The sequence below is a fragment of the Mercenaria mercenaria genome, chromosome 18 (assembly GCF_021730395.1).
Source record: "Mercenaria mercenaria strain notata chromosome 18, MADL_Memer_1, whole genome shotgun sequence".
Classification (NCBI taxonomy): Eukaryota; Metazoa; Mollusca; class Bivalvia; order Venerida; family Veneridae; genus Mercenaria; species Mercenaria mercenaria.
The window spans coordinates 5,650,267-5,674,902 of NC_069378.1; the positions used below are offsets into that span (position 1 = coordinate 5,650,267).

Here is a 24,636-nt window from a genome sequence, read left to right on the forward strand (position 1 = left end):
GTGAATATGTAAATTAAGTATTTACCCAGTTGGTTATATACTACCATTTTGCAACTACCATGATTTTTTCCGTGCCAGTTTTCTATTTAGTGTCTGTATACCTTAATTGTGACCCTTGCATTGCTTAATTCTGTTGAATCTGGATTGACCAGTAATGACACTTGACTTTCATTACTATGTACACTTCATAGAACCAATTAAATGCCAGTGCCAGTGCAATAACACATTCATGTATAAGAAATATAAATTTGTCAAACAAATGTATTAGAGAAGTACTGTGTAACCTGTTACAATTCTTAGATATCTATTGAATGGGTGTAACTATCAGTTTCTTTTATTTTATGGGTCTTTGGATGAGTCATTTAAATTGAAAACATGGTTATGTTTATATGAGTATGCTGTTATGTAACATACAAAAATGATCCATTGAATTTAAGGGCCTCTCTTTTTATGTAAATCTATTGCCCTTATAAAAATACAGATATATAGGTTAACTCATGGACCTAAACATGTGAATATTTTTTCTTTTTTTGATATTTTATACATTTGATCTATGAATTCTGTTTTACTTATTTTAAGTTCAGAAATATGATATTTTAATGATTAAAATAAATTAATTTGCCCTTAAAATGTGATTTTTAACAATTTCCCGTTTAAGCACCACATATTATTTTTCCCGAGTCATGTATATTGAGTGTGTATAAAATATAATTGAATAAATTTTATCTCAAGGGTTATAATTGGTTAAGGTAATGAATTAACATTTTTGAAATTGTAGATATATTTAATTGAAATAAATAAAAGGTAGTTCCCCTTTGGGGCCTCATGTTTTGTTCTATTCAAGCCAACAAATTGTATATGTAGTCCATTTCTGATCCAGTATACTTTATAACACTTTATAATACAACTTTAATTTTTTCTTCATAAGAAACATCTTTTCACACGCAGTTTTGAAATTAAACATACAGTAAAATCTGATTACCTCCCTTTTTAGTATGTATCTTGAGTGTTTTGTAGTAAACTTTGTATATCTGTCAATACCAAATGGTTGTTTGGCTATGCTAGTGATATGTTATCCATGTTTAGATCATATGAAACATTACTTTATAGATAAATTTCAATTTAAAGGAAAAAATATTATTATTTTCAAGACATTTTTACCTCCCTTTTTTAAACTGATTTAAAAGGAGGTTCCAGGGCAGATATAGCGTGTCTCCTCCTCTTGTAGGATTTGGGATACCTTAAAGTAATTTCATGCAAACTTTGGTGCTTTCTTCACAAAGGGGAACATCTTTGCCATTTTTTGTTCCATATCTTACTCGCTATTAATGCCTTCATATATCCTAACAAGTCCGAACCGAGACATTTTTTGTCGTTTAGGAATCTGTTTGATCACATACGCCAAATTTCTGAGTCGCAAAGCGTATGATAAGGAAATTGCTTTTTAACTGGCAGTAATTATATTGTATTTACGTTACGTGGATTTTAATTATACCAAAGTGCCGTGAGATATATAACAAATAGTCGATCTTTATACCAGTTTATTTCAGTATATTCGCTATTTAGGCAGACGTTTATCTGTTTTTTTCGGCGAATGCCGTACTAAGAACGAATTCGTGACCTGGACTGACCCTTACAAAGTGACTTAAGTTTCAAATCAGACTACTTGATAACGCATTATAGATAGTTGATCAAAATAAAAGATTTATGTAACACCTATTTTTTTCACTCTGCTGACTGTGCAGCACTGAGTGAAATGTCAGACAAAGCATTTATCCTTAATGACACTGTTTACACTTTTAAAGCTACGTTTAGCTCAGTATATTTAGCATTTTAAAGCTACGTTTCGCTCAGTATATTTAGCAAGAATATTGATATATATAAAATTCTAGGTAAGTTTATTAAATATAATAAAAACCTGTTCAAGTACAACATAATTATATCAGTTTACAGAAAGAGCTGAATACGGTCTGTGTATCACATGGGTGTGATTAGCCGATCGATTAAAGTCTTCTAGGTAAAGAAGTGCCTTCCAGACCACTGCTGGAATTATTTGTTTTAGAATAAACGAAACACACCTACGAAGCCTTTGTGAAAAAATTAGAAGAGAACCATTTAAATTGTTAAAGAGTGGTGTTTAGTTTTGTTTTTAGCAAAATGTTAAATAGACGATAGAATAACACAAATAATATTTAAACATCATAAATTTCTTGTCTTCCTACAATTCGCCGACCATCATTTTTTTACAGATATTTCTTGCTAACATAGAATTAAAAGCAAATATGGAAATTTTAAGCAAGTCACGGAAATGGAATAAAGATAGTTTTCAAATCTATCGTCGGTAAGAAACCAATTTAATTTCCTTTTCCGTTTATTAGGATATGTAGTGTACGTATAGATCCGATGTTTTAAAGTTTTCCATGTCTTCCGCTTAATGCAAATCAAATACAACACTGAAAGATGTATGATAAGTTATCCGATCCACAAATAAATAACATTTCGATGCCTGATGACGCCATGTTTTTTCATCATTTGAAAGAGTTGTGTCTACTGAACAAAAATTAGTAAATAAGACGACCAAAATAAGCACGAACCATTGTAATATCTGGATTCCTGTTGAAGTATCTTTAAAAACTATGAAGTAAACAAATAAAAATTCTATTGAATATTTTGTCATGTAATTTATATTTTCTTTTTCAGTTGGCAATACATTTTCAAATGAGAGCTTACCAGGCATCAGTATATGATATATTTTAATATTATACCTCACATAAATGTCCAATGCAAATTTCCCATTACTTTAATTTGAATAATATATCATATTTCCCAATGATTTTATATCTCAAGCGCAAAATCGTTATTTTCAATTTCTGCGCATGTGATATGATCCATAATCTCATATAACGCGCGCAACAGCGCTATCTTGGTTTTCTTCGCATTTTGTTTTATTATTTTATTGTATTAGAAGATAGGATTCTTATGACACCTGCAACTAGCATGTGATATTATTTCTTTCACATCTCTCGTTGAGAGATTGACACTTTTGCATTGATTAAAAGACTAAGGCGATAAGTTTTCGGACGACTGCGCTTAAATTACCTTTTCTGGTGTTCATTCATGTGTGACCAAGGCCGATTTTACTTCTTCTTTTTTCTAAGGATTTTTTCTACGTGCCAAAAATTCCGAAAACAACTTTTTATCAAATATTGAATCGAAACTATCGCCATCAGATTGGAAATGATCTAACTAAGAAAATGAGTGCTCACACTTACATGTTTTGATTAGAAATAAGACAGCTTTCGAATGTTACTGCATTGACGCAATGTTGAAATATGTGCATCAATATACAGTAGTGTCACATTGTTACACAGCAAAATATCCACAATTTCTGAGTGATAACAAAGTAAAGACTCCTTAATTTTGTCAGTAGTTACTTTTTAATGTTAAATAAATCATTTAAATCATTATGTTGATTTTCCAGTAATTGTTTTGACCTTTATATATTTTCCAGGACAAATCTAAGTTATAATTATTTTTGCTATGGTCCAGTATACACGAGTACACCTCACTCAAATGATTATATTTTAACTTTGAATCAACCAATTTTTATCATTCTTATAGCATTTTGTTTCAAATAAATTGCTCAATAATGTGCCGAAAACCGCACTTAAAAAATAAAAATAACCACCGGTTACGGAACTATATACGGAGTAACATTATTTCTTGAACGCCCCTCGTAATATCACTGTTATAAAGACCTTGTTTGTGGATCGGATACTATAAGCAATATCTACATAGGCCAATAAACATTTACGGGATAGAATAAAGAACTATTGAACAGTCTGCAAGCTTTTGAATCCTCCCATTTGCTGTATTTTTGAATACACTATTTAGCATACAACAGGGTTTTATTAACCCGCAGGACAAGGTCCGTTATTGCACGCAAGTCGTTGCTCAGAGCTTCCTGTGCAGTTTTTGCCGCCGTTTTGTGGCGCAGGGTTCGAGCAAGTGCGATACCTCCAAGTGTATCCGTCTCCACAAACAGACCCGCAAGATGTAAACTGCGACCAGTTGGACCAGTTTCCATCTGCAGAAAAAATGAAGGCATTGTCAACAATGTATTACATGTTATATGTATGAAAAATACGCATACTGACAATAAACTCCGCTAATTATGTTACGAGAAGCGGATCGTATACTACTTACTCAGCAAGGAGCATTTCTTAGAGGTCATACGCCATTGTACTCTTTCATTGTTTTTTACGAAATGTTTCTGATTCATTTATATTTTAATTTTCGTTTTGTGTGCAATCCATGTATTTTCATACATTTGTTTTCAAACAGACTTATAACATTACTATTCCGGTATGTATTTACAACTGTTGTGAAATGTCATTACAAACATATTCCCGATGCAGTAATGTATGTATATAATGTTTTTCTTGTACATATATAAATTTTGTTGTTAATGAATGGGGGAAATAAAACAATCTGTTTGTCTGTCTGTCTGTCTGCCTGCCTGCCTGCCTGACGTTTTTAAAAATATTGAGTTTAATTTAGAGAAAGTTAGAAAGATCAGACCGGTACTTAAGTAACTACAGGCGATTCTCTTTATATTCCTAAAAGCTTGACTGTGCTCTAAATTAGATTATAACAAGGAATCTGCGTGGATATATATACTTAACCCTTACCTTGCTAAATTTCTATAATGAACTTGTCAGTCTTTCAGTTTGGACAGTACCATTAACTGTTAAAAGGGGTCCTTACTAAAAAGATACTAGCTTAATAGTGAACAGTGTAGATCATAATCAGACTGCTTGCAAAGGCAGACTCAATCGACGGGTTGTTGTTTACTTTATTTCTTTATCCAATATACCTATGGCACAAGCTGGCATGTTGCATTCTGTCAGTCGGTGCGACAATCCTTGGCAAACTCTGCCACCAAACTGTGGTGACGGATTTGTACATGTCCTGATAGATACCAGCTGACCATGCCCACACGTGACGCTACATGAGATATTGAGATAATCACTCCACCCACCGTCTGCAATATACATATATTTAATGCGTAACAAGGGCATGCATGAAGCTTTAGAAACCGGTACGTCATGTGATGCAAGTAATCTAACTGACAACCTAAAGACTAATTTTGCATCTCCATTTTGAATAATACCAGAATATATTTTACAAAACAAAAAAAAAAATGAACTCATGAAAATAGAAATAATAAACACGGGGTTTGTCAGCAATTTCCAACCCATCTTTCCCACGAACATTTACAACAGCCAAAACATCAGCAACATCATCTCCCTTGACGACAAACAAATACAACGGGAAGAGCTTTCCAGATGGCTGAGACGCTCTTCATATAGGTTGTTCTACCATTTTTTTAAATTTTCGCCTGTGAAAATAATGTTGGATCCCACTCACAAAGGTCGGAGTGGTCCTAAGTTAATGATAAAAGGAATAAAAATGTTTTCCTCGCACAAACTCAGATATTAACAGGGTTTCTACATCTTGTTGTCCATAGTAGAAAGAGGTGATATATACCAACTGGACATTCAGGATTATGACATAATTGTGTTTGTGTGTTATTTCCGGAACAATTATATCCGCCATATTGTGGAGAGGGACTATCGCATAGCCTTGCTCTCGTCTGTCTACCACTTCCGCAACTAGTACTACAAGACGTCCAGTTAGACCATACTCCCCATGAACCATCTGGAAAGAAAATATTGCTGCAAAACATCGGCTCCGTAGTGATGTGTACCCGTATGTACGCAAAAGCAATCAAAATAAAAGAGTTCTGGTATGAATAAATTATAATCCAAAAACTTATGGTCAACACCTGTGTTCTATAAATATTACTTACTGTAATAACTGATTATTTCGTAAAAAAATATTTGTTTCCCTAGAAAGTGGATGAGATCGGGCACACCAGAAGAGCTCGGCACTTCTACGTTTCAGCGTTTAGCAGATATAGGCCGTTAAGCTGACCGCGTTACCAAGTACTTGAATATTATTTGCCTTTTCTTGGGCTTCCAAGAAATCGAGTTTATTTGGTTTGATAAACAAATGTATAGAAACCTATTGATGATAATCTGATACCGGTTATATTTGGATTTTCCCTGGCCGAGTAGAGATCCCAAATATTTTATTCTGAGCAAGCCCTTGTTTACAGAACACGGGGGAGGAACTGTTACACGAGACTCGGTTGTGGAGGATATCATGTAACAGATTTATGATGCTACTGTTACAGTATTCCTGGATAACGTTACAGCATTCGCAGGATAATAATCGCTGTCGGTGTTTTGTTTGCCTAAGAAATGGTAAAGATTTATCTCTTTTTTGCAAAAGTAAAAATTGTTTTTTTCTAGATCAATGGTATGTACATTTGTTGCGACATGATTTAATCTGCGAAACACAGCATATTGATGTCAAACAAGCGTTTAATGACAAAATTCGAAATTTTGATAGAAAATTATCTAAAGGAAGTTGATTAAAATATATTTAAACCATATTTTATGCTCATTTGCATCGATAAAAGCCCTCTTTAGGCATGCACTTGTAATACGACGTAGAAAATTCACTGTGGGTCTAATTTTTCGTGGTTTTATAAAATGTTACAGCTTAGCTGGATATGTTACAGTTGTGGGGTGCTACTTCTGGATGTGTTACAGATTTAGGATAATACTTTTTGGAATACATTTTGACAATATACAATACCAGGATAGTAAATAAAATTTAGATAGTTTACCATGAATTATGCGGGATTCTTTTTTTGTAAGATGTAACAAATATATTATACAAAGTGCATTTTTTTCTAATTTCGAAATTCTAAATCACCATCTATATATAATAAAATGAAATAAACATTTTCAATGGAAAGCTAGTGTTCTATATCCAATGTATATAATACCATAATCACCAGTTCACATTGAATCGTCGTTGGCACTTTAATAGGCTGATCATTTATAAAAAGTACATGTTTATGCTACATGTACTATGCTAGCAAACGATGAGTCTTTGCTTCAGAAGAGATTGGCAATGCGTGTCTTTAACAACGATTTTAGTTACTAATATGCTTAAAAGAAAATATCCTCTCGGAATCGGTAATGGAGAACTTAAGAAATTAATTGACTTTTCTAAAGACAACTCGCACATGTGCAATAAAACTTTATTTCAAATAACAAAAGTTTCTTTTTTTGTTAAACATGTATACGTATTTACTGTTGGAACAACCATCAAATCATAGTCTACTTGCAGGCGCGTAGCTGCCTACAAGCAAATATGCATCTGCGCAATGAAGATCTGGCAAGCATGCACAATTAAATTGGCTAATCTGAAGCATTGAATCTGTCTGGTCACAGTTAGGAGCCTATATCATTTAAAAGAGGATTTTATACGCAGCTTATAGTTAAAAATGTATAATGTTTCAGGATTTTCATTTAAAAATATATGCATCTTTGTCTTTGTATGTATGCTGGTGTCAAGGGCTTTTTAGAACTGTGTGCCATTCCAAGGCATGTCTCAGGACTGTAATGCCCACCATCTGGCTTTGTGTTCACCCGAGCACGAGCACATTAAATTCGGGTTGTTCAAAAATTAGGAGTTACCTTATAACCATAGTAACTCGCTGTCTTCTTAGATTTGAACGAAAGTAATCTATGTGAATATAAACTGTGGAATACTGTAACAGTAGCATCCTAAATCTGTAACATGATATCCTCCACAACCGAGTCTCGTGTAACAGTTCCTCCCCCGTGCAGAAGTAACTGCAAAAAGTGCTTAGTTGTACAGGGCAATAGATAGCACATCTTGAACTGAATGTCATTCTTAACGGTAATTGCTAAATATCTGAAAAAAAACCACGTAAAAACAACAGATATATCAGCTTTTAAAAACTTTAATTTTGCCCGGCTGATTGAAGATATCCGGATTACGCAGTGCCCATCCGATTACTCAAAGTAATGATAGCACACGGTGAATGTGCCATTTTTTCCACCGCTTTACTAGCCTGATAACACCAGGAAATTTATGTAACAATCCAAAATTTATTTTCTTTGATACTCTTTTTGTATTTCTTTTAAGTATTTTGCTCACAGATATATTTTAAACTCCTTTTTACGGGAACAGCTGTATAACTCGTAGCCAGATCCATTTGGGTTAATTGGCATACTAGTACTGTAAAAAAGTATGTATTATTGTTTGTATATTTGGGACAAAGAGCAATAAAATAAGATTAAACAAATCTCCTCAAATGAAACGTCACTAGGGAAGAGGTGGTTGTTTCTTTGAATAAAAACTTACACTGACGAGATATGAAAACGCAACAAATATTCGTTGCTACAAAAGGCATCACCTTGAAATGTTCAACGCATACACATCTCGATACTCTATACCCATTGTGTCCAAATTTAATCAGCACAACAGACTGTAAAAATAACACAATGGGTATTGAATATCTAGATGTGTATGTTTCAAGGTGATGCTTTTTGTAGTACATAATATATTAAGGCATATGATTGTTACGTTTTCATATCTCGGGCGTATGAAGTGAAGAAGAAATTAGTACAGTTGTAAAGAAGAGTGACCGCTTTAAAGATGTCATCAACAGGTGTTATCTTATGGTAAAACTTACCTATAGCACACGGCGTCAGGTTACATTCAGTGATTTTGTGCGACAGTCCTTCACAGTCTTTCCCACCGAACTGGGGAGAAGGGTTGTTACAATCCCGAAGGGAGATTTGCTGGCCACGCCCGCATGTGACGCTGCATGTGTAGGTGGTATAAACGCTCCAACCACCGTCTGAAAGGAGGTGTTAAAAATGTACAAAGTTCAGAGATAAACGAGAATGATATCAACATTAGATGAAATATGCCCATGAAAATGCTAGTTGGAAGAAAATATATGGAAAAGAAGGAACGAACTCCAAAGAGAAATAATACTCCAACATGACATTCCAAACAATACATGCATGTCTGCTTAATGCTAATGTCACATACGAAGTTCCATTTGAACTGAAACTATAAGATGTCTTTTTGTTTCTTTTCTACACTTTCTGCTTTAGTTAGGCAGCTTCTAATACCTATAGGACATTGTTTTGAAAAGCACGTTTGCGTTTCTCTGTTAGTTCCTTTACAATTCTGGCCGCCATTTTGTGGTGCAGGACTGTTGCAAAGCCTCGTTCTTGACTGGGTTCCATTTCCGCAACTAGCGTTACAAGACGTCCATTCTAACCATTCACTCCAATGCCCGTCTAGAAGTATTTTGAAAATTCAAAATAAAACATTGATAACAAACTATTCTTGTATTAATAGCTTATTTAATATTGCTATGTACAATATGACAATCAGCACTGCTTTGAAGAAAACGCATTATATCAGACGATAGGCGAGTCCAGTTACCAAGAATGATATGAAAATTTACAAACCCTCAACAAACATATTAGGGGGTTATCGTTTGACGACATTTTAACCAATGAAAATACTAGAACCTTGTGGGGATATTTTTGTTTGTTTTACCTCTCATAATATTCTTACATTTCCAATCGTTCAAAGACAGTCACGTGACCCCCACCCTATATTTCTGTGGAAGGTCAGTAGCTTTTCATTTCGTTATAGGCCGATAGACAAATCAATTATAGGGCCTCGCACGATCATTTCTACATGTAGGCAAACTTGTGGATCCAGTTTCATATAATTTGCAGTTTTCAAGGCCATCAGGGCTGATGCAACCGTTTTCGTCATTTTAAAATTATTTCTCAGTGTTACGGTATAGAGCTTAGAAATTAACACGGGGTGAAAGTGTGTAGGCGGCGGGTAGCTCAGTCGGTACGGTATTCCGATGATCCGGGTTTGAGTTCCGCTCTGGCTGCACATTTTCTCACTCTGTGACATCTGGCGTCCAACGTGATGCCGCTACGGCATTACACTGGTTAGTCTCAGACGCCCGTAATTGCTTACATATAAAGTACCCGCTAAAATTCAAAATGGTGAGGAAGTATGTCACAGTACAGAACGTAGATATTAAAACGGGGTGGAAGTGTGTAGGCGTTTGGGTAGCTCAGTCGGTACGGTATTCCGAGGACAAGGGTTCGAGTTTGGCTGCACATTTTTCTCATCCTGTGACATCAGTTTGACCAAAAATGTTAAAAAGTCTCATTAAAGAAATTTCCTTATTTGGTTTGATAAACAGTGTAACACTTCTATAATATTTGATTGATTGCGGCCCTGGAATACAATTTCCAAAAATGTATAGATCATAATATGCCAGTATTACCTACGGCCGTTTGTAACTAGGGCATCGAGATATGCTTTCATAGGTCAGTACGACGGTACTCTGGTGACAATGTAGCTAAAGGGTATCTAACTTCGAATAAACTATATCCCTACGCCGACAGTTTCGTTCCTAGCCAGGGTGCGACGACGTTTCCCGCTGTTTTGTGGAAGGTCAGTATCGCCTCAGATTTACAACAACAATTATGCACTGTTATCTGTGTGGCCTTGTATCTATGAAAAGGTTTTGTCTAATATTAAAAATATGCGAGTAAATCAGCTTACCTACAATATGAAGCCATTGAAGGCACGGATTCTTCGAGCATGTGTCTTTTTCGTGTGAATCACCAATACAGCCAACTGCTGATAAACATGTCCGTGTTCTCGACTTTGTTCCAGATGCGCATGTTACACTGCAGTCACTCCATACCGACCATAACGACCATGCATTTACTAAAACAGTTTTTTATGTAGTAACGTATATGCTTATGTGTTATATTTTATGTGTAAGTTTGTTTTTGCAGAGTAATGCGCATGTTCTATAAGCTGTTCAGTTTTCATGTAAATTCGATTAATGGGTTTTTTTTGTTTTTTTTTTTTTTAATAAATGGCAATAACAGTTGAAGATAAATGATAAAGAGATCTTGTATGTTCGCATATTTTTTCTTCGGTAATTTGACAAGGTATTTTCCTGGCACATGTTCTTGAGGCACAAACATGCGGTTTTCTAGAAATTATTAAGAAACAAAACAAAAAATATCCAAATTGTGTAAGAATATTCCGAATATTAAAATAAGTTATGGTATTTTTTTTTTAAATTGTTGAAATAATAAACACAATTCAAATCTTCAGTCATACGAAATGGTTAAGGTTACCAATAGACTATATTATATGAGTCAAAATTAAGTCATTACGACAACAGAACACGCAAGGTAGATGGTAATGTTGTGGATACGGTGACTCTCATAGAAGGATCAAATCTTTTCAGTGCACAATTATTCCTTCGATATTACCTTAAACAAGCTATCGTCAATTTACTGATGCAATGAAATTCCGGGGAAAGACTGCATAAAGGGGTCATACTTTGGTCCAACACCTTTAACAATTCACCATTTTCAGAGAACTGAAGCAACTTTGATTTGTGTAATTTGCAATGATTTGTCCAAATGCAGAAACTAGGTTTATCTATATTATAACTGACATTCATTTCTAAAGGGTGACAACTTTTGTTATTATTTTAAGTATCCGTCTGCCATACGGAATAGTACGGTAAAAGATGAATTACATACGTGGACTGTTGGCAGAGAAAATATTCGTTTGCCAAATATTTCTTTGGTTTGTATAATATTCAAGTGTACTCATAAACCATAAAATGATCACTGCCAATTTAACCTTTAGCCTGCTGACAGCAACTGATCTTGCCTTTGCAACCAGTGCAGACCAAGATCAGCCTGTCCATCCGTGCATCATGGTCTACACTGTTTGCTATTCAGTCAGTTAATTTTTAGTGAACACCCCTTTGAATGATAAATGGTATTGCCCAAATTGAATGATGGACCAGTCCATTTTAGGAATTTAGCAGGGTAAAGGTTAAGGATTACGCATATTTAATAAGAAGACAACTAACCCACGCAGTCGCGAACGTGACAGCGGCTAAACGTATGTGATACCCCTGTACAATTTTTTCCACCATATTCCGGTTTGGGATTTGAACATGTCCGGAATGACGTCATAACCCCCGTGCCGCAGGTGGCGCTGCATGTCAGATTTGTAAAATTACTCCAACCACCATCTGACAATAGCATACACGGTTAAGTCTTATTATTTATTGTATTCTACTTTTTCTTTGTTACTTGTACAAAGTTGAATACATTTTTATTCAGCATTTGATTATATAGAATATAGGATACGAGTGCTTTTCACGCCCTGTTGCATACTACTTTGAGTCTGGCGGTCGTAGATTCGAATACCGTGCTCCGTGAAGACTGTCAATATACCTTAGGTCGTCTGCTACTTACCTCTGATCTGTCAGTTACCTCTGGGGATCAGATAAATATTGGTGGGGAACTCGTATTAATCATGCGACTCAAATGTCTAAAAATAAATTGATTTTTCAATAAAAACTATCGAAATAAAAAACGATTCTTTCATCAACTTGAAATATTCCGAAAAACACTCTTAAATTCATCAATATGAATGACAATACACAACTAGGCCTTAAGTGATATATATATATTTGACGAAGGTACGTTCATACCTATCGGACAGGCCGATTTTTGGCATGACTTGAATTCTTGTGAACTTCCCGAACAATTACGTCCGCCATTTTGAGGAATTGGGTAGTTGCACTGCCTCGTTCTGAACGTTACACCGATTCCGCAACTGCGTGAGCATTCTCCAAACTCTGACCAAACACTCCATCCACCATCTGAAAATATGATGCCCAAGATTTGACCAGAAAACAAAATGTAACGTGCATTATTTAATAACGAACTGTCTTGTTGATTAGGCACCTGCAACAAAAGAAAAGGTAAGGAAAATCTTATAAAAAAACTCAAGATTAGACCTCCTCTAACGAAACTTAGTTTGCTACCACAATATTTTATTGAACTACAGACCCGTGTCGAATCTGAAATCAATTTCAAAGTTTCTGTAAACACCATTAAATAGTGTTACATCTAATTACCATACGTACTATAGGAGCTCCTCTTGCTCTCAGTTAGATACAGGGTACAGTGCGAAATGCTGAAACACGCCTATAATACTCTACTCGTACACGATAATTCCTCAACCTATATAAAGGACCCGACAGAGGTAGACAAACCGGCCAGAAACAGAATACCTTGCACTCAGCTGGGGTACTGACCGACATGAAGAACACAAAACAAAAAAGAAAAAAAAACATGAGGGAACTGAATGTCCTGTATCGCTTTCCTATCTCAAACCTTATAGTCCCGACGAAACCAAGATTTGAGGTAAATAGAAAATGTATTTAATATTTTCAATTGCCCTGGTGGCGTGGAGGTTGAATCCGTTTTTTATGGAGGCTTAAAGATGGCGATCAAAATGGCGCCTTAAGCAAATGATACGTTTATGCAACATTCAGATAACATATATTTAATCAAACAATATTGCCATCAGATAGTTCATTTTGTAAGTAGATATTCTCCAGAATGATGTAGACAACAAAGGCAACACGTTTCCATAAAAATGAAGTGTACGTTACAATACGTTCCGATACATTACCAATATGTTACCAATAAAGTAAATAAAAGTATTACAATAAATCTTTAGTCAGATATAATGTGCATGTTCAATACATACGGCACCGTTTTGGCAATGCACAATTATAAATGAAACTAAATGGTGCAATATTGTTTGATCAAATATATGTTATCTGAATGTGGCTTAAGACGCCATTTTGGTCGCCATCTTTAATCATCCATAAACAGTTTTGCCCAATGATGACAGAGTGTCATCAACTTCTACAACACCACGACAACTGAAAACCGTTAAAACATTTTCCATCTACATCAAGACAAGGTCCAGCAAGAAACCAGCTTTCCTCGTCAGGACTATTACCTCAGATAAAAAAAGTATATTATTTTGCCTTCACCACATACAGACAAACATTCTGGCCATGTTTTATGTAAAATCAGGAATGTTGTGTGCGTTTTAGCCAAACAAACAAACGAAACACAAAATCATCTACATCTACAGTTTTTTTTTAGATACAGAGCTTGATTTAAAACATTCCCATGAAACTTTAATTTCTAAGAAAACCGACTAAAATAAAAAAAAACGGCAATTCGTTTATCAATTTGAACATTCCAGATTATTTCTCCGTTCATCAATGAATAAGTAGTTTTTAGCTGTTAATCATGTCTTTTTATCTAATTAATAAGATTTTTTTATTTTTGTATTTTATTTCAAACGAAACATGGTCACATTTCAATTGTTTTTGCCAATTTATTCTGAGTAATATGAATCTCTTTCACTAATTATAATCTAAAAAGACTTTAAAGATGAGCTTTTCGTTAATAATTACAACACATTCTACGGAAGAAAAATATTTCGGAAAAATCTAGCTCGCACACAACTCCCATGTCTGTACTGAACACCGTTTTGGCAATGCACAATTAGGCCTTAGGTAAAGTATTTCATACGTATTTGACGTAGGTACGTTCATACCTATCGGACAGGCCGATTTTTGGCATGCCTTGGGTTCTTGTGAACTTCCCGAACAATTATGTCCGCCATTTTGAGGAACTGGATAGTTGCACTGCCTCGTTCTGAACGTTACACCGTTTCCGCAACTACGTGAGCATTTTCCAAACTCTGACCAACCACTCCAGCCGCCATCTGAAAAAATGATGCTCAAGATTCGATCAGAAAAAAAAATGTAACGCGCATCATGAAATAAAAAATTGTCTTGTTGATTAGGCACCTGCAACAAAATAAGAGGTAAGGCAAATCAAACAAAAACCTCCAGATTAGACCTCGTCTAACGAAACTTAGTTTCAAATTCAAATTAATCATTTCAGATTCATTTAGGTTCTCAAATTCGATTCAAGTTTCTGGAAAAAGTAGCATAAAATGCCCTTCTAGAGCAGCATCTAGATAAAATTAACCTTCATGAGTGACTGAAGTCACTCAACAGAGTCAGCTCTGGTTTCAATGACCTCCCCTAGTCTTTCGACTAAGACTGAGTTGCAGCCTCGTGTTACTGGACGCCATTAAACATTGTTGCATGGCCTTACACAACATTTTAGGGTCACAGATAATCACGTGCATTAATGTCGTCATATGGAAGTTCTTAGTGACCGGTATTCAGTGATACCGTCATGCAATATCCTTGTATATTACCTGGTTATCATATGATAAAACGTTTGCTACACGATGATAAACCATATAGGGTAAGTTACAGCAATTCAGGACATGACAGGCTGCCGTTTGTTTTGATGATCCGCCTTAATATTATTACCGTCTGTACTGTTGGAGCTCTACTGGCTCCCAGTTAGAAAGAGTACATTACGAAATTCTGGCACCTAACTACACGGTTCTACACGATAATTCCCCGACCTATATAAATTATATGACCCGGCCATTACATAAAATCAAAGAATGTTTCTCATTGCAGAGTTGGTGCAGCCGTTCTGCGCCTGCGCGGAATTAATATCCATTGGAGCGCACGGCAAAATTACTCATTTTTTTGCATGTCCGCACGCATTTAGAGTATCAAATGCATAATATACTGACTAGAGATTAGGGTTAGTATCACCATGGTTACAAAATATATACATTTAAGATATTTTCTTTCAAATTTAGTTAATCCGGTATATACCGGAGTCTGTAATATATCACAGGTGCACCAACTCTGTATTTAGTCACAGCCAAAATCAAAAAACATTATGTCATAAGGTTTTCCGATAACAGGAACAATAATGTATGGCGCTTAACTTTCTCGGTGATTGAGGCCGATGCACGGACTGTTTTTAAATATGTTAAAACAAATTCCTTTTCACAAAATTATTCAAACTAACCAATTAATTTTGTTGTTAAATATTTTAAATGTCTTATTTATGAAGTACAGTCTTTGATTTTAGATTTTTATTTGTGTTTATTATCATGACTACTGCACAGCACAGTTGAACTGGACGAAATCATTCCAAGAACGTATGGTTCTTTAAGAAACAGGAGTTTGTTTGTGCTGAGTGTGAGATTTTGGGATCGAAAAGTAGTTCAGGTATCTTATAGGTATGAAACGGTTCTGATGGCTGCAATAAGACAATATTGAATATACTTTATTTTGTAAAATGTTAAGAAAGAGGTCTGGATACGGCGATGTTCAATGGTAAGCATTTAGATGGCGCTACTCGTTTGACCTTTGTTTTAGCAGACACATCGAGCTGCTGATTGTTATCATATGTTCGTTTAATATTTTATGTGAGGCATTTTTTGTCGCGGATGGCGTTGGAGCAATATTCGAGCTTTAGCTGACACTGGTGTTTTATTTTGTTTCCCTGTCGTTTCATTTATTTCATTTACTTGTTCTAACATTGTTCTTGATGAAATCTGAGTGAGCTATTTGCTTTTGCTGTTATAACTTTAAACAACCGAAAACATTACTTAAAGCGGAGCCATGGTATTTGGCAGTCCGTTTTCTTAAAAAAATTTCTTATGAAATGTATGATTGTAAATATTTGTGTTCTTTCGAGTAATCCTCAATACCTCACACTTATCTGGCAAGATGTCCACTAACTACTGACCAGTCCTCTTTCTATGCTTCTAGGGAAAGGAATATTGTTTTATTGAATTTATGAATCAAACACAGTGGCGTATATAACCTAATATTTAGATTCAAATGCAGTAGTTTTGCAACGAAACGTTAGAATTTAGATATGTGAGGGAGAGGTAATAAACAAAATATATCTAGGAAGGTCCTGTAAACATGAAAGTAAATTAAACCAACTAGAAGGACATGACGAGACCTTATCTTGTGAAAAAAATACAAATTTATGACACATTTACATGTATACCTATAGGACAGTCCGATTTTTTGCATACTTTAACTTCTTGTGTATTTCCGGTACAGTCTAGTCCGCCATTTTGAGGAACGGGATAGTTGCACTGCCTCGTTCTGAAAGTAACACCGTTTCCGCAGCTTCGTGAGCATTCTCCAAACTCAGTCCAACCGCTCCATCCCCCGTCTGAAAATCGACTGTATATTGTCTGTTTTTCAGTGAAATAAATCCGGTCACATGGAGAAAATATCAAATGTCTTTTTCATTGGAAATCAGTGTGACCTTAACCTACGTGGAAAGGAATTGTACCCTGTAGCTATACTCTGTTTTACTTAGTTAAATATATTTGTCAAAAAAATCTGCTCTATGTATGAAATGAAAAACAATGCTCATAGTTACAGCATTAAAAATCTGACCCCTAAGTGTGACATTGACGCGTTGCTCGGCAAATATTTACGCCAAATAAAACTGTGAAATTGCTCCATGCAGTAAACTAACAACCTACTACAGTACGATGACGCGACGCCACGATTGTGAGGTAGCATAGTCGTGATGACGAAGATAGGATATTACTCTTTTCCGTTATGCATTCGCTCCCGCACCTTTACACCTGATCTATGTGACATCTATATAATAAAAGTACCTACACTGCCGTATTATTGTACATATGCCAGACATCTGCTAACAAAACTGAATAATTGAATGTATCACAACTGAAGTGCTAGTAGTTATTATTATATTTTATTACGGTCATCGTGCTACCGTTGTAACACCGAGTGCATGAGATGCCACTATAGTACAACGGCCGGATGGTGGTTGAGCGATGAAACGATTTCGAAGACGCGAGGCCACGGCAGCACAGTCATGGTAAGGGGACGGGGAAGAAGGCACGAAGTAATATAACATTATCTCCCTTTGTCATCTCGTATCATTGCTCTATCAACATGTTTAATCTCCCTCCAGCACTATCGTATTCTCGCATTATGTCATGACACCTGATGTGACATCCATAGAAAGATGACTCGAGTTAAACACTACAGATTACAGATAATAGTATTTATATCGCGTTCACTTCTGAAATTAAATTCGTTTAAATACATAACCAAAAGCATAATTAAATCCGTATTAGATAATTCAAATTATTTGGGGCAAATTATTTAACCAATCATTCAATTGAAGGATTAATTAACGTACTAATTGAACACAACTGTTCTGTACATGTGGCGATATCAATACTTAGTCCGGTACAGTCCGATCCGGTGCTACACTGTCGTGACCTTGACCTCGTACCATCACCACATGAAACACTACACGTTGTCCACGCTTGCCACTTATCCCACACATTGACTGAAAAAAAACACCAAACAATTAATAGTGGAATTGAATACGATTCTTTTATATTATACTTCATACACTTTACAAACTACAGTGCTAACAGTCACCAGTCATTCTGTTGTATATTATAATACATGTAGATCCCATACCGATGTAACTGGATGATACCTTACCCTGTCATATTGTTTGAAAACAAAACTTTTGACCAAAAAAATAAATAAATAAAAGTCGACAGTGATTTTAATAAAATTGACACTGAATTTGACAAAAAGTCAGTAATCCTTTGGGAAAAAAGTAAACATGAGTTTTTTTATCACTTTTAACATATAATAACGTTTATTTGTTGTAAGGTCACGCCAAATTAAAAAGTTGTTTATTGGTTTTGCCGCTCGTATAGTTTCAAAAATTTAAAATAAAAGACATATCATTTTAGTCTTTAGCTTGCGCTCGCCCCACTAAAAAATCAAGCCAAAATTTGTTGGTGCGCTACTTTTATGGACGAAACAGTGTACAAATAATTATAATCCAGTCTCACATTATTCTAAAATGGACTTTACTGATTTACAAAATTGAGTTGTTACAAACATCGGGTTTATTTCATTGAAAAAATGGATGATTATACATACGAATTTATTTCATTAATCTACTTTATTTTGGTAAAGGTCGTAAGTAAGCTAGTATTTGGTGGACTGGCTTTAAATAATCGAGAGCGCTATCATTTGAAAGCTATTGCTTTGTACGTTCTCGGTAAAAATTAAGTATTGTATATCATAAATAAGTACGAAGTGACAGTACGAACTGACAGAAATCGGCATCGAAATCCGTATAGCACCGTTCAAAATTCCGAATTTGTATCATGCCTTTGACTGGACCACTTTCATTAAATATGCATGATCCACATTTGACAAATAGTTATTTGTTTAAGAGCAGTTTACAAACATTTATGTTCATGAATACTACATCAAGATGCTGGAAGAATAGCTGTGATGGTAAGGTTATCAAAAGTTATGAAAAAAGACTGACATGGAATATATTCAACTCTTGTAGATTTAACAAGGCAGGTATGATAACAGTTATCCGAAATCCACCTCAGCCGAATATTGATCAATTAACATAAAAAAATTGTATCTAGTATTGTTAAAACGGTGAAGCATATATACAGCAAACATTTACTTTTTCAATACTAAGCAATGCGTTTTGACGGAAATATAACAATATAAAATCTAGCTTTTATTGTTATGGGAAGACCCCAGGTGCAGGCACGGATGGGCAACTGGCTCGAACTATCGACATTCCTTAAGCCAGCTAGCTGGACTGCTTCCTTACATTAAGAACTTTAATCCCCATGAGAATTTCGAACCCACATCGATCTCAAAATATCGTCTTTGGAAGCCTCTTAAATATTCACTAATTAACATATTTTAGTACCTACCATTATGAGTACAATTAAGTTGACAAGTTTGAAATTCAAAGTCAGTATGTTTGTCCTCATGTCCATCTTCTGACCTTTTATATCTTTTAACTATAATTGTGTCATCGGAATCGCCAGTGTATGGATCTTGGCAGTGATGTATTTTTACGAAATCGTCTCCGTCGTCACAAAATCGTTCTCGAATCCTGTTTCCTATCCCTCCATTAATTAAACAATTTCCGTCGCAGTTTGACCAAGCTGTCCATAATGTCCACTGATATGGGCCTGTAAAATTAGGATGAGTTATTTAAACAACCACTCAAGTATATCTAACATCTAATAAACGTAAAGGTCAAAATTGTTTCTGAAATCGCACACAATAATTAAAATTGAGCCGCGCCATGATAAAACCAACATAGTGGCTTTGCGACTAGCATGGATCAAGACCAGCCTGCGCATCCGCGCAGTATGATCAGGATCCATGCTGTTCGCTTTCAAAGCCTATTGCAATTAGAGAAACCGTTAGCGAACAGCATGGATCCTGACCAGACTGCGCGGACGCGCAGGCTGGTCTGGATCCATGTTGGTCGCAAAGCCACTATGTTGGTTTTCTCATGGCGCGACTCAAATGATTCCTGGATGTAAGGGCCTATTGGTGTAGACTTAGACTCTTACCTCCTGCTCTCCTGTGTCTTCCAGTTCACCCGTTTCCATAATAACGATACGGGGAGAGGGGGTCTAGTGATTTAGATGCCGGCCGCTCAACTCTGGAGTCGTGGATTCGAGCTCAAATGGAACCACGAGCACGTCTTCTTACATTACACCATTACTATTTTTTCACGAAAGCGGGCTCCGGAGTACTAGTATGTCAAGTAAGCTAGAGTTTTCATAACAATTTAGGTACAATAAATTTGTATTATTAATAACAACAATAAAATTGTAAGTCATAAAGACTGTACAGATGCTTTATAAAACTACATAATACAAAGGTTGTTCATTACGTAAACTTTGAATGTCTGATACTTGCTGAAATATTATCCTAACTATCAAAAACAAGAGTAACCAGAATTTTGTTTTATGTCATTCGTTTGGGACCTTTCATGCAGTATTTCTTTTTTTATCTCAGATATCTTAAGCAATTTGTTTTATTTTCACGCAGGAAGATTATTTCTGATTCTCTTTTAAGCCAGTGCTAGCAAGTGGCAATAGCTCTAAATCAACTGCCAAGTTTTAACCTCGCGTCGTTTGAGTTTATCTTCTACTTTTATGTGACCGAATCAAACAAAAATAGTCTCATATTTATTTTTTATAATCTTGGTCGTGTGTGTGTGTGAGCAACAGAAGACTACTGCTTTAAACAACAAGAACAAGCAGCAATTGATTCGAGATACACAATGTATTCACATTCGAGTTGCGGGTTTATCCCGCTACCAAAGTTAAGTGTATTCCTGACAATCATGTAGCATCTTTATTTGATTCCAAATCACAACCAAAGGATGTTCATGTGCTACACAAAGTAGTCCCATCCATAAACAATGCGGATGAATTATCAATGATTAAGCAGTTCTTATTCATCCTCTCCATCCACCGTCCATTCACACTGGCCATTTAGATTATATAAGATCTGTCAATGATTAGGTATTCCAGCCCATGGTTACATCACTGACTTCCAGCTGTTTATGTAAGGTCAGCCAGAGTTTATCTTAGATATGAGGCACATTAGTATTTGTTTCTTATACATGGCATTTAAAATGAAAATAACTCTAAAATTCTACTTAGTTTCAAAATGCATAATTAGCAATGTTTTAGTTACTTCCCCTTTAGTGGTGATATAGTTCATAAAAAGTACAGAAACTGAATACATGTAAATGCTTCTCCCTTACAATTTCATAACTTCCGTTGCGCATGCGCAGTGAGCACTTTACGATTCGAAGTTTTAGAGGCAGATCGCTTGTAAATGCGAGTTGATAATGATTTTATTTCTGCAATAGTAAAATACTTGCTAGATAATCCAGCATCTGTAGAAAATTGTTTGCTGCTGTATTTACAAAAACTGAAAATCATTTCCAACTTTCTATGTTACTAAATAAAAGCAAAGTTTTACCGCCGAATTTATTCTTCAAGAACATGTCTTTTCCACCGAAAAATTGGCGAGTGTATTTATGAATTTTCAAGCGAACGGCATTTTCTACTTTCAATCCGGGGCCGCCATATTTTATTACATTAAAGTCAAGGTCATTGAAATGCTTTGTTTTGATTGGTGCCATATTCCAGGGAAGTCGAAGTTAAAACTAATCCTAATCTGACTAAAGTACATCTCCTGTTACGCTACGCTTAGGATATGAGAACAAGCTATTGATAGCCTCGTTCTGACGACCCTTTCGCTAGCAAATCAGAGCTTAACTTACAACATTTTGCAAATCTATAGTTAGCCTTGATTTTTGATATTTACAATTCTTATGTAGTGATGTGTCAGATAGCTCGTTAGCTCAGTTGGTAGGCCACTTGCTCTGTAAGCGAGAGGTCCCGGGTTCGAGCCCTGGATTGCACATTTTTCTTACTCTTTGACATTCGAACAAGTCGTCTGGTTGGTTCAAATAAAAATATATTTGCGAAAATAAAAATAGCGATATTGGAAATCCAAGATATACAGAGGGTCGTTCTCAGATCTTCGTTTAGAAGATCAAGTACTTTAATCAGATTAAAAGTGATCCTGAATCATCACTCAGTAAGCACTGGTTATCAGTCCTTTTACTTTTAGGGCTATCATTTGACACTTCTGGCACTTCTGGCAGAACTGACAGTCAAATCGTACGTTCACAATTTTATATTATAAAATATATTTATCCAGGGTACAAACAGTCAACGGCTGAAAAAGTCAAAAAGTAGAACTATTTTTGTACGTCATATACCGGGGTTTCAAACATGTGCTAATATGCACCGCTGGGAGGCAGTGGTTTTCATACTTGTTAGTGAAAGATAAGCTTCTTTAAAATCAAAATTCAGAATATTGCAAACGTTTCGCCAAAGCATAGATCCTGTAAAAGCAAACTAACAGGTTTGAAACCGTATCCTCTTTTGATATTTCAATAATATTATGAATCTGCATTAGCCTTTAAAAGTTATTGCTGGATCCTGCTTTTCATGACATGACAGACTGCCAGTCAGGCAGATGGGGGTTGGTGAGGAGGGCGTGTCGAGGGCAAGCCATTAGTTCCCTCACCTAATACCTGAGCCAAGATGTGAAGATTAAATATTTATTCCTATAAAATTTTACCTGTGTATACATTTTGAGGTAAAGGCGAACTGTCCAAGAGATATCTTTTAACACGAGACCCATTTAGATCTGAAAAAAGGAATAGATTTAATTTATACTGTCAAGATAAAATGATACAAAAAAAAAAAAACAACAAAAAAACTTTTGAGCAAATGACACATTTTTCTCTATAAATGAGTCGATAAATACGCTAGGCTTTAAAGTTTTATAATTGGAACACAATAGTAATTATTGTAATTTTTCAAAAGTCAAAACTTTAGCTTCTTATGTAAATACATTGTTATTAAGTTAACGCTTAATTATGCATGTACGCACTTTTTCATCTCAACAGATTTAAGACTTAAATAAAAGTACTGTTAAAAACATTACCTTGTGTGCAAAATATCAGAATTAAAACTTTTACATATACATTTGACACTATTAAATTCATCCTAAAGTTCTTAAACTTCCAACATGAGTTATATAATTATAACAAAGCCATTTTATCTGTCTTACATATTATATTTTGCATCTGTTGTTAGGGTCTCAAGTTGAATAAATTTACAATTATCCCTGCATGATTAGATACGGAGGTATTACGCAGTTTGCAATGTGTGCATTTTATCGTTTATACAATTTTAAGGCTATAAAGGTTATTCATAAATCGTACTCGTTGTCAACTAAGATAACAATGTCGTCCGCATACAGTATCAAAGCATTGTAAATACTGGAGGACGGATTGTCTTGAAATGTATTGATTCTGTCAGGTCCGAGATCTCTTTTGGGACTGTTAAACTAGTAAATGTCTTTTTCGTTTTTTTTACAACAGTGTAACCATTTTCTTGCCAAATTTCTATGTTCATTGTGAATTTAATGACTAAATATGAACATTGCAGACTATCATTATCAGACTGCACAGATGTACATGTAGACACATACACACAATTACAAAACAGTCATACATTTTGTAATAACTATTGGGTAAATATACATCAAACTATAATAACATAGAGATCAGAACTGAAAAACATTTTAAGGTCACTGATTATACCAGGGACGATCCGACTTTTAAGGAATACACATATAACTGATTACCGTGTTGCAAATTAAAATAGACTGTAATAGCCAGATCATTTGAGCATGAAATATTTTGATTTTGCTCTAGAATAGTAATAACTTTCACAGATTTACTGAGAGCTAAGTAATATTGTATTCGGCAATATAATAGATTCCTTTCTCAATAAATTTCCAAGTATCATAAATCATTGAAAAGTCTTTTACTTAAAGCGCGCAGCGAAGCGTGGTACTTTCAGTTGTTCTATGTACTGCCAGAAACAAAGAAGGAAAAAATTACTTAAAGACACTGATTCTGGTATGCCTGGTATGTGGCCTATGGAGATGATAAGGTCTGCGTATTGGCGATAAGGGCCAATACACAAGTCAGGACCATTGGCAGACTTGCTTCTGTTTATCATAATAAGCTACTGTATAGCTACTGTGCAGTAAATAAATTGCAGGTGATATTTCTCACCTTTATAGCAAATCAGTTCTCACCTTTATAACGAGTTTAGAAAGCTTGATTGAATTAGGGCTAAATAAACAAAGTGATAAGATACAACAGGGTTTTATCATATTTTTAATAAAGTAAGTTTTTTAACAATTACATCTCATTATTGCTGTTTTTTATTATCAAAAATATAAAAAATGCATTCAGGCACATAGCTTTTAGAAGCAATAAATTATTGTGTATTTTGAACAATGATATATCTTTATTGCTGGATTTTATTATACATAAAAGAAAGTTAACATTATTTAGACAACACAAGAGGAAT

General features: G+C 35.1%; 1 protein-coding gene across 1 annotated transcript in view; it reads right to left on the reverse strand.

Annotated features, from left to right (window-relative positions):
* LOC123539348 (SCO-spondin-like) overlaps positions 1-23,304 on the reverse strand; it is a 50,822-nt gene extending 27,518 nt beyond the window's left edge. The window contains exons 1-14 of the mRNA XM_053530661.1: positions 23,195-23,304; positions 22,826-22,894; positions 19,570-19,833; positions 17,997-18,149; positions 16,818-16,988; positions 14,470-14,640; positions 12,536-12,706; positions 11,906-12,070; positions 10,564-10,731; positions 9,090-9,260; positions 8,642-8,809; positions 5,551-5,721; positions 4,877-5,044; positions 3,917-4,087 (exon numbers count right to left, since the gene is read on the reverse strand). Coding sequence (XP_053386636.1) covers positions 3,917-4,087; positions 4,877-5,044; positions 5,551-5,721; positions 8,642-8,809; positions 9,090-9,260; positions 10,564-10,731; positions 11,906-12,070; positions 12,536-12,706; positions 14,470-14,640; positions 16,818-16,988; positions 17,997-18,149; positions 19,570-19,833; positions 22,826-22,894; positions 23,195-23,255 — 2,242 coding nt within the window. The 5' untranslated portion in view covers positions 23,256-23,304. The remainder of the gene's footprint in view (positions 1-3,916; positions 4,088-4,876; positions 5,045-5,550; positions 5,722-8,641; positions 8,810-9,089; positions 9,261-10,563; positions 10,732-11,905; positions 12,071-12,535; positions 12,707-14,469; positions 14,641-16,817; positions 16,989-17,996; positions 18,150-19,569; positions 19,834-22,825; positions 22,895-23,194) is intronic.
* Between the last annotated feature and the right edge of the window lie 1,332 nt (positions 23,305-24,636).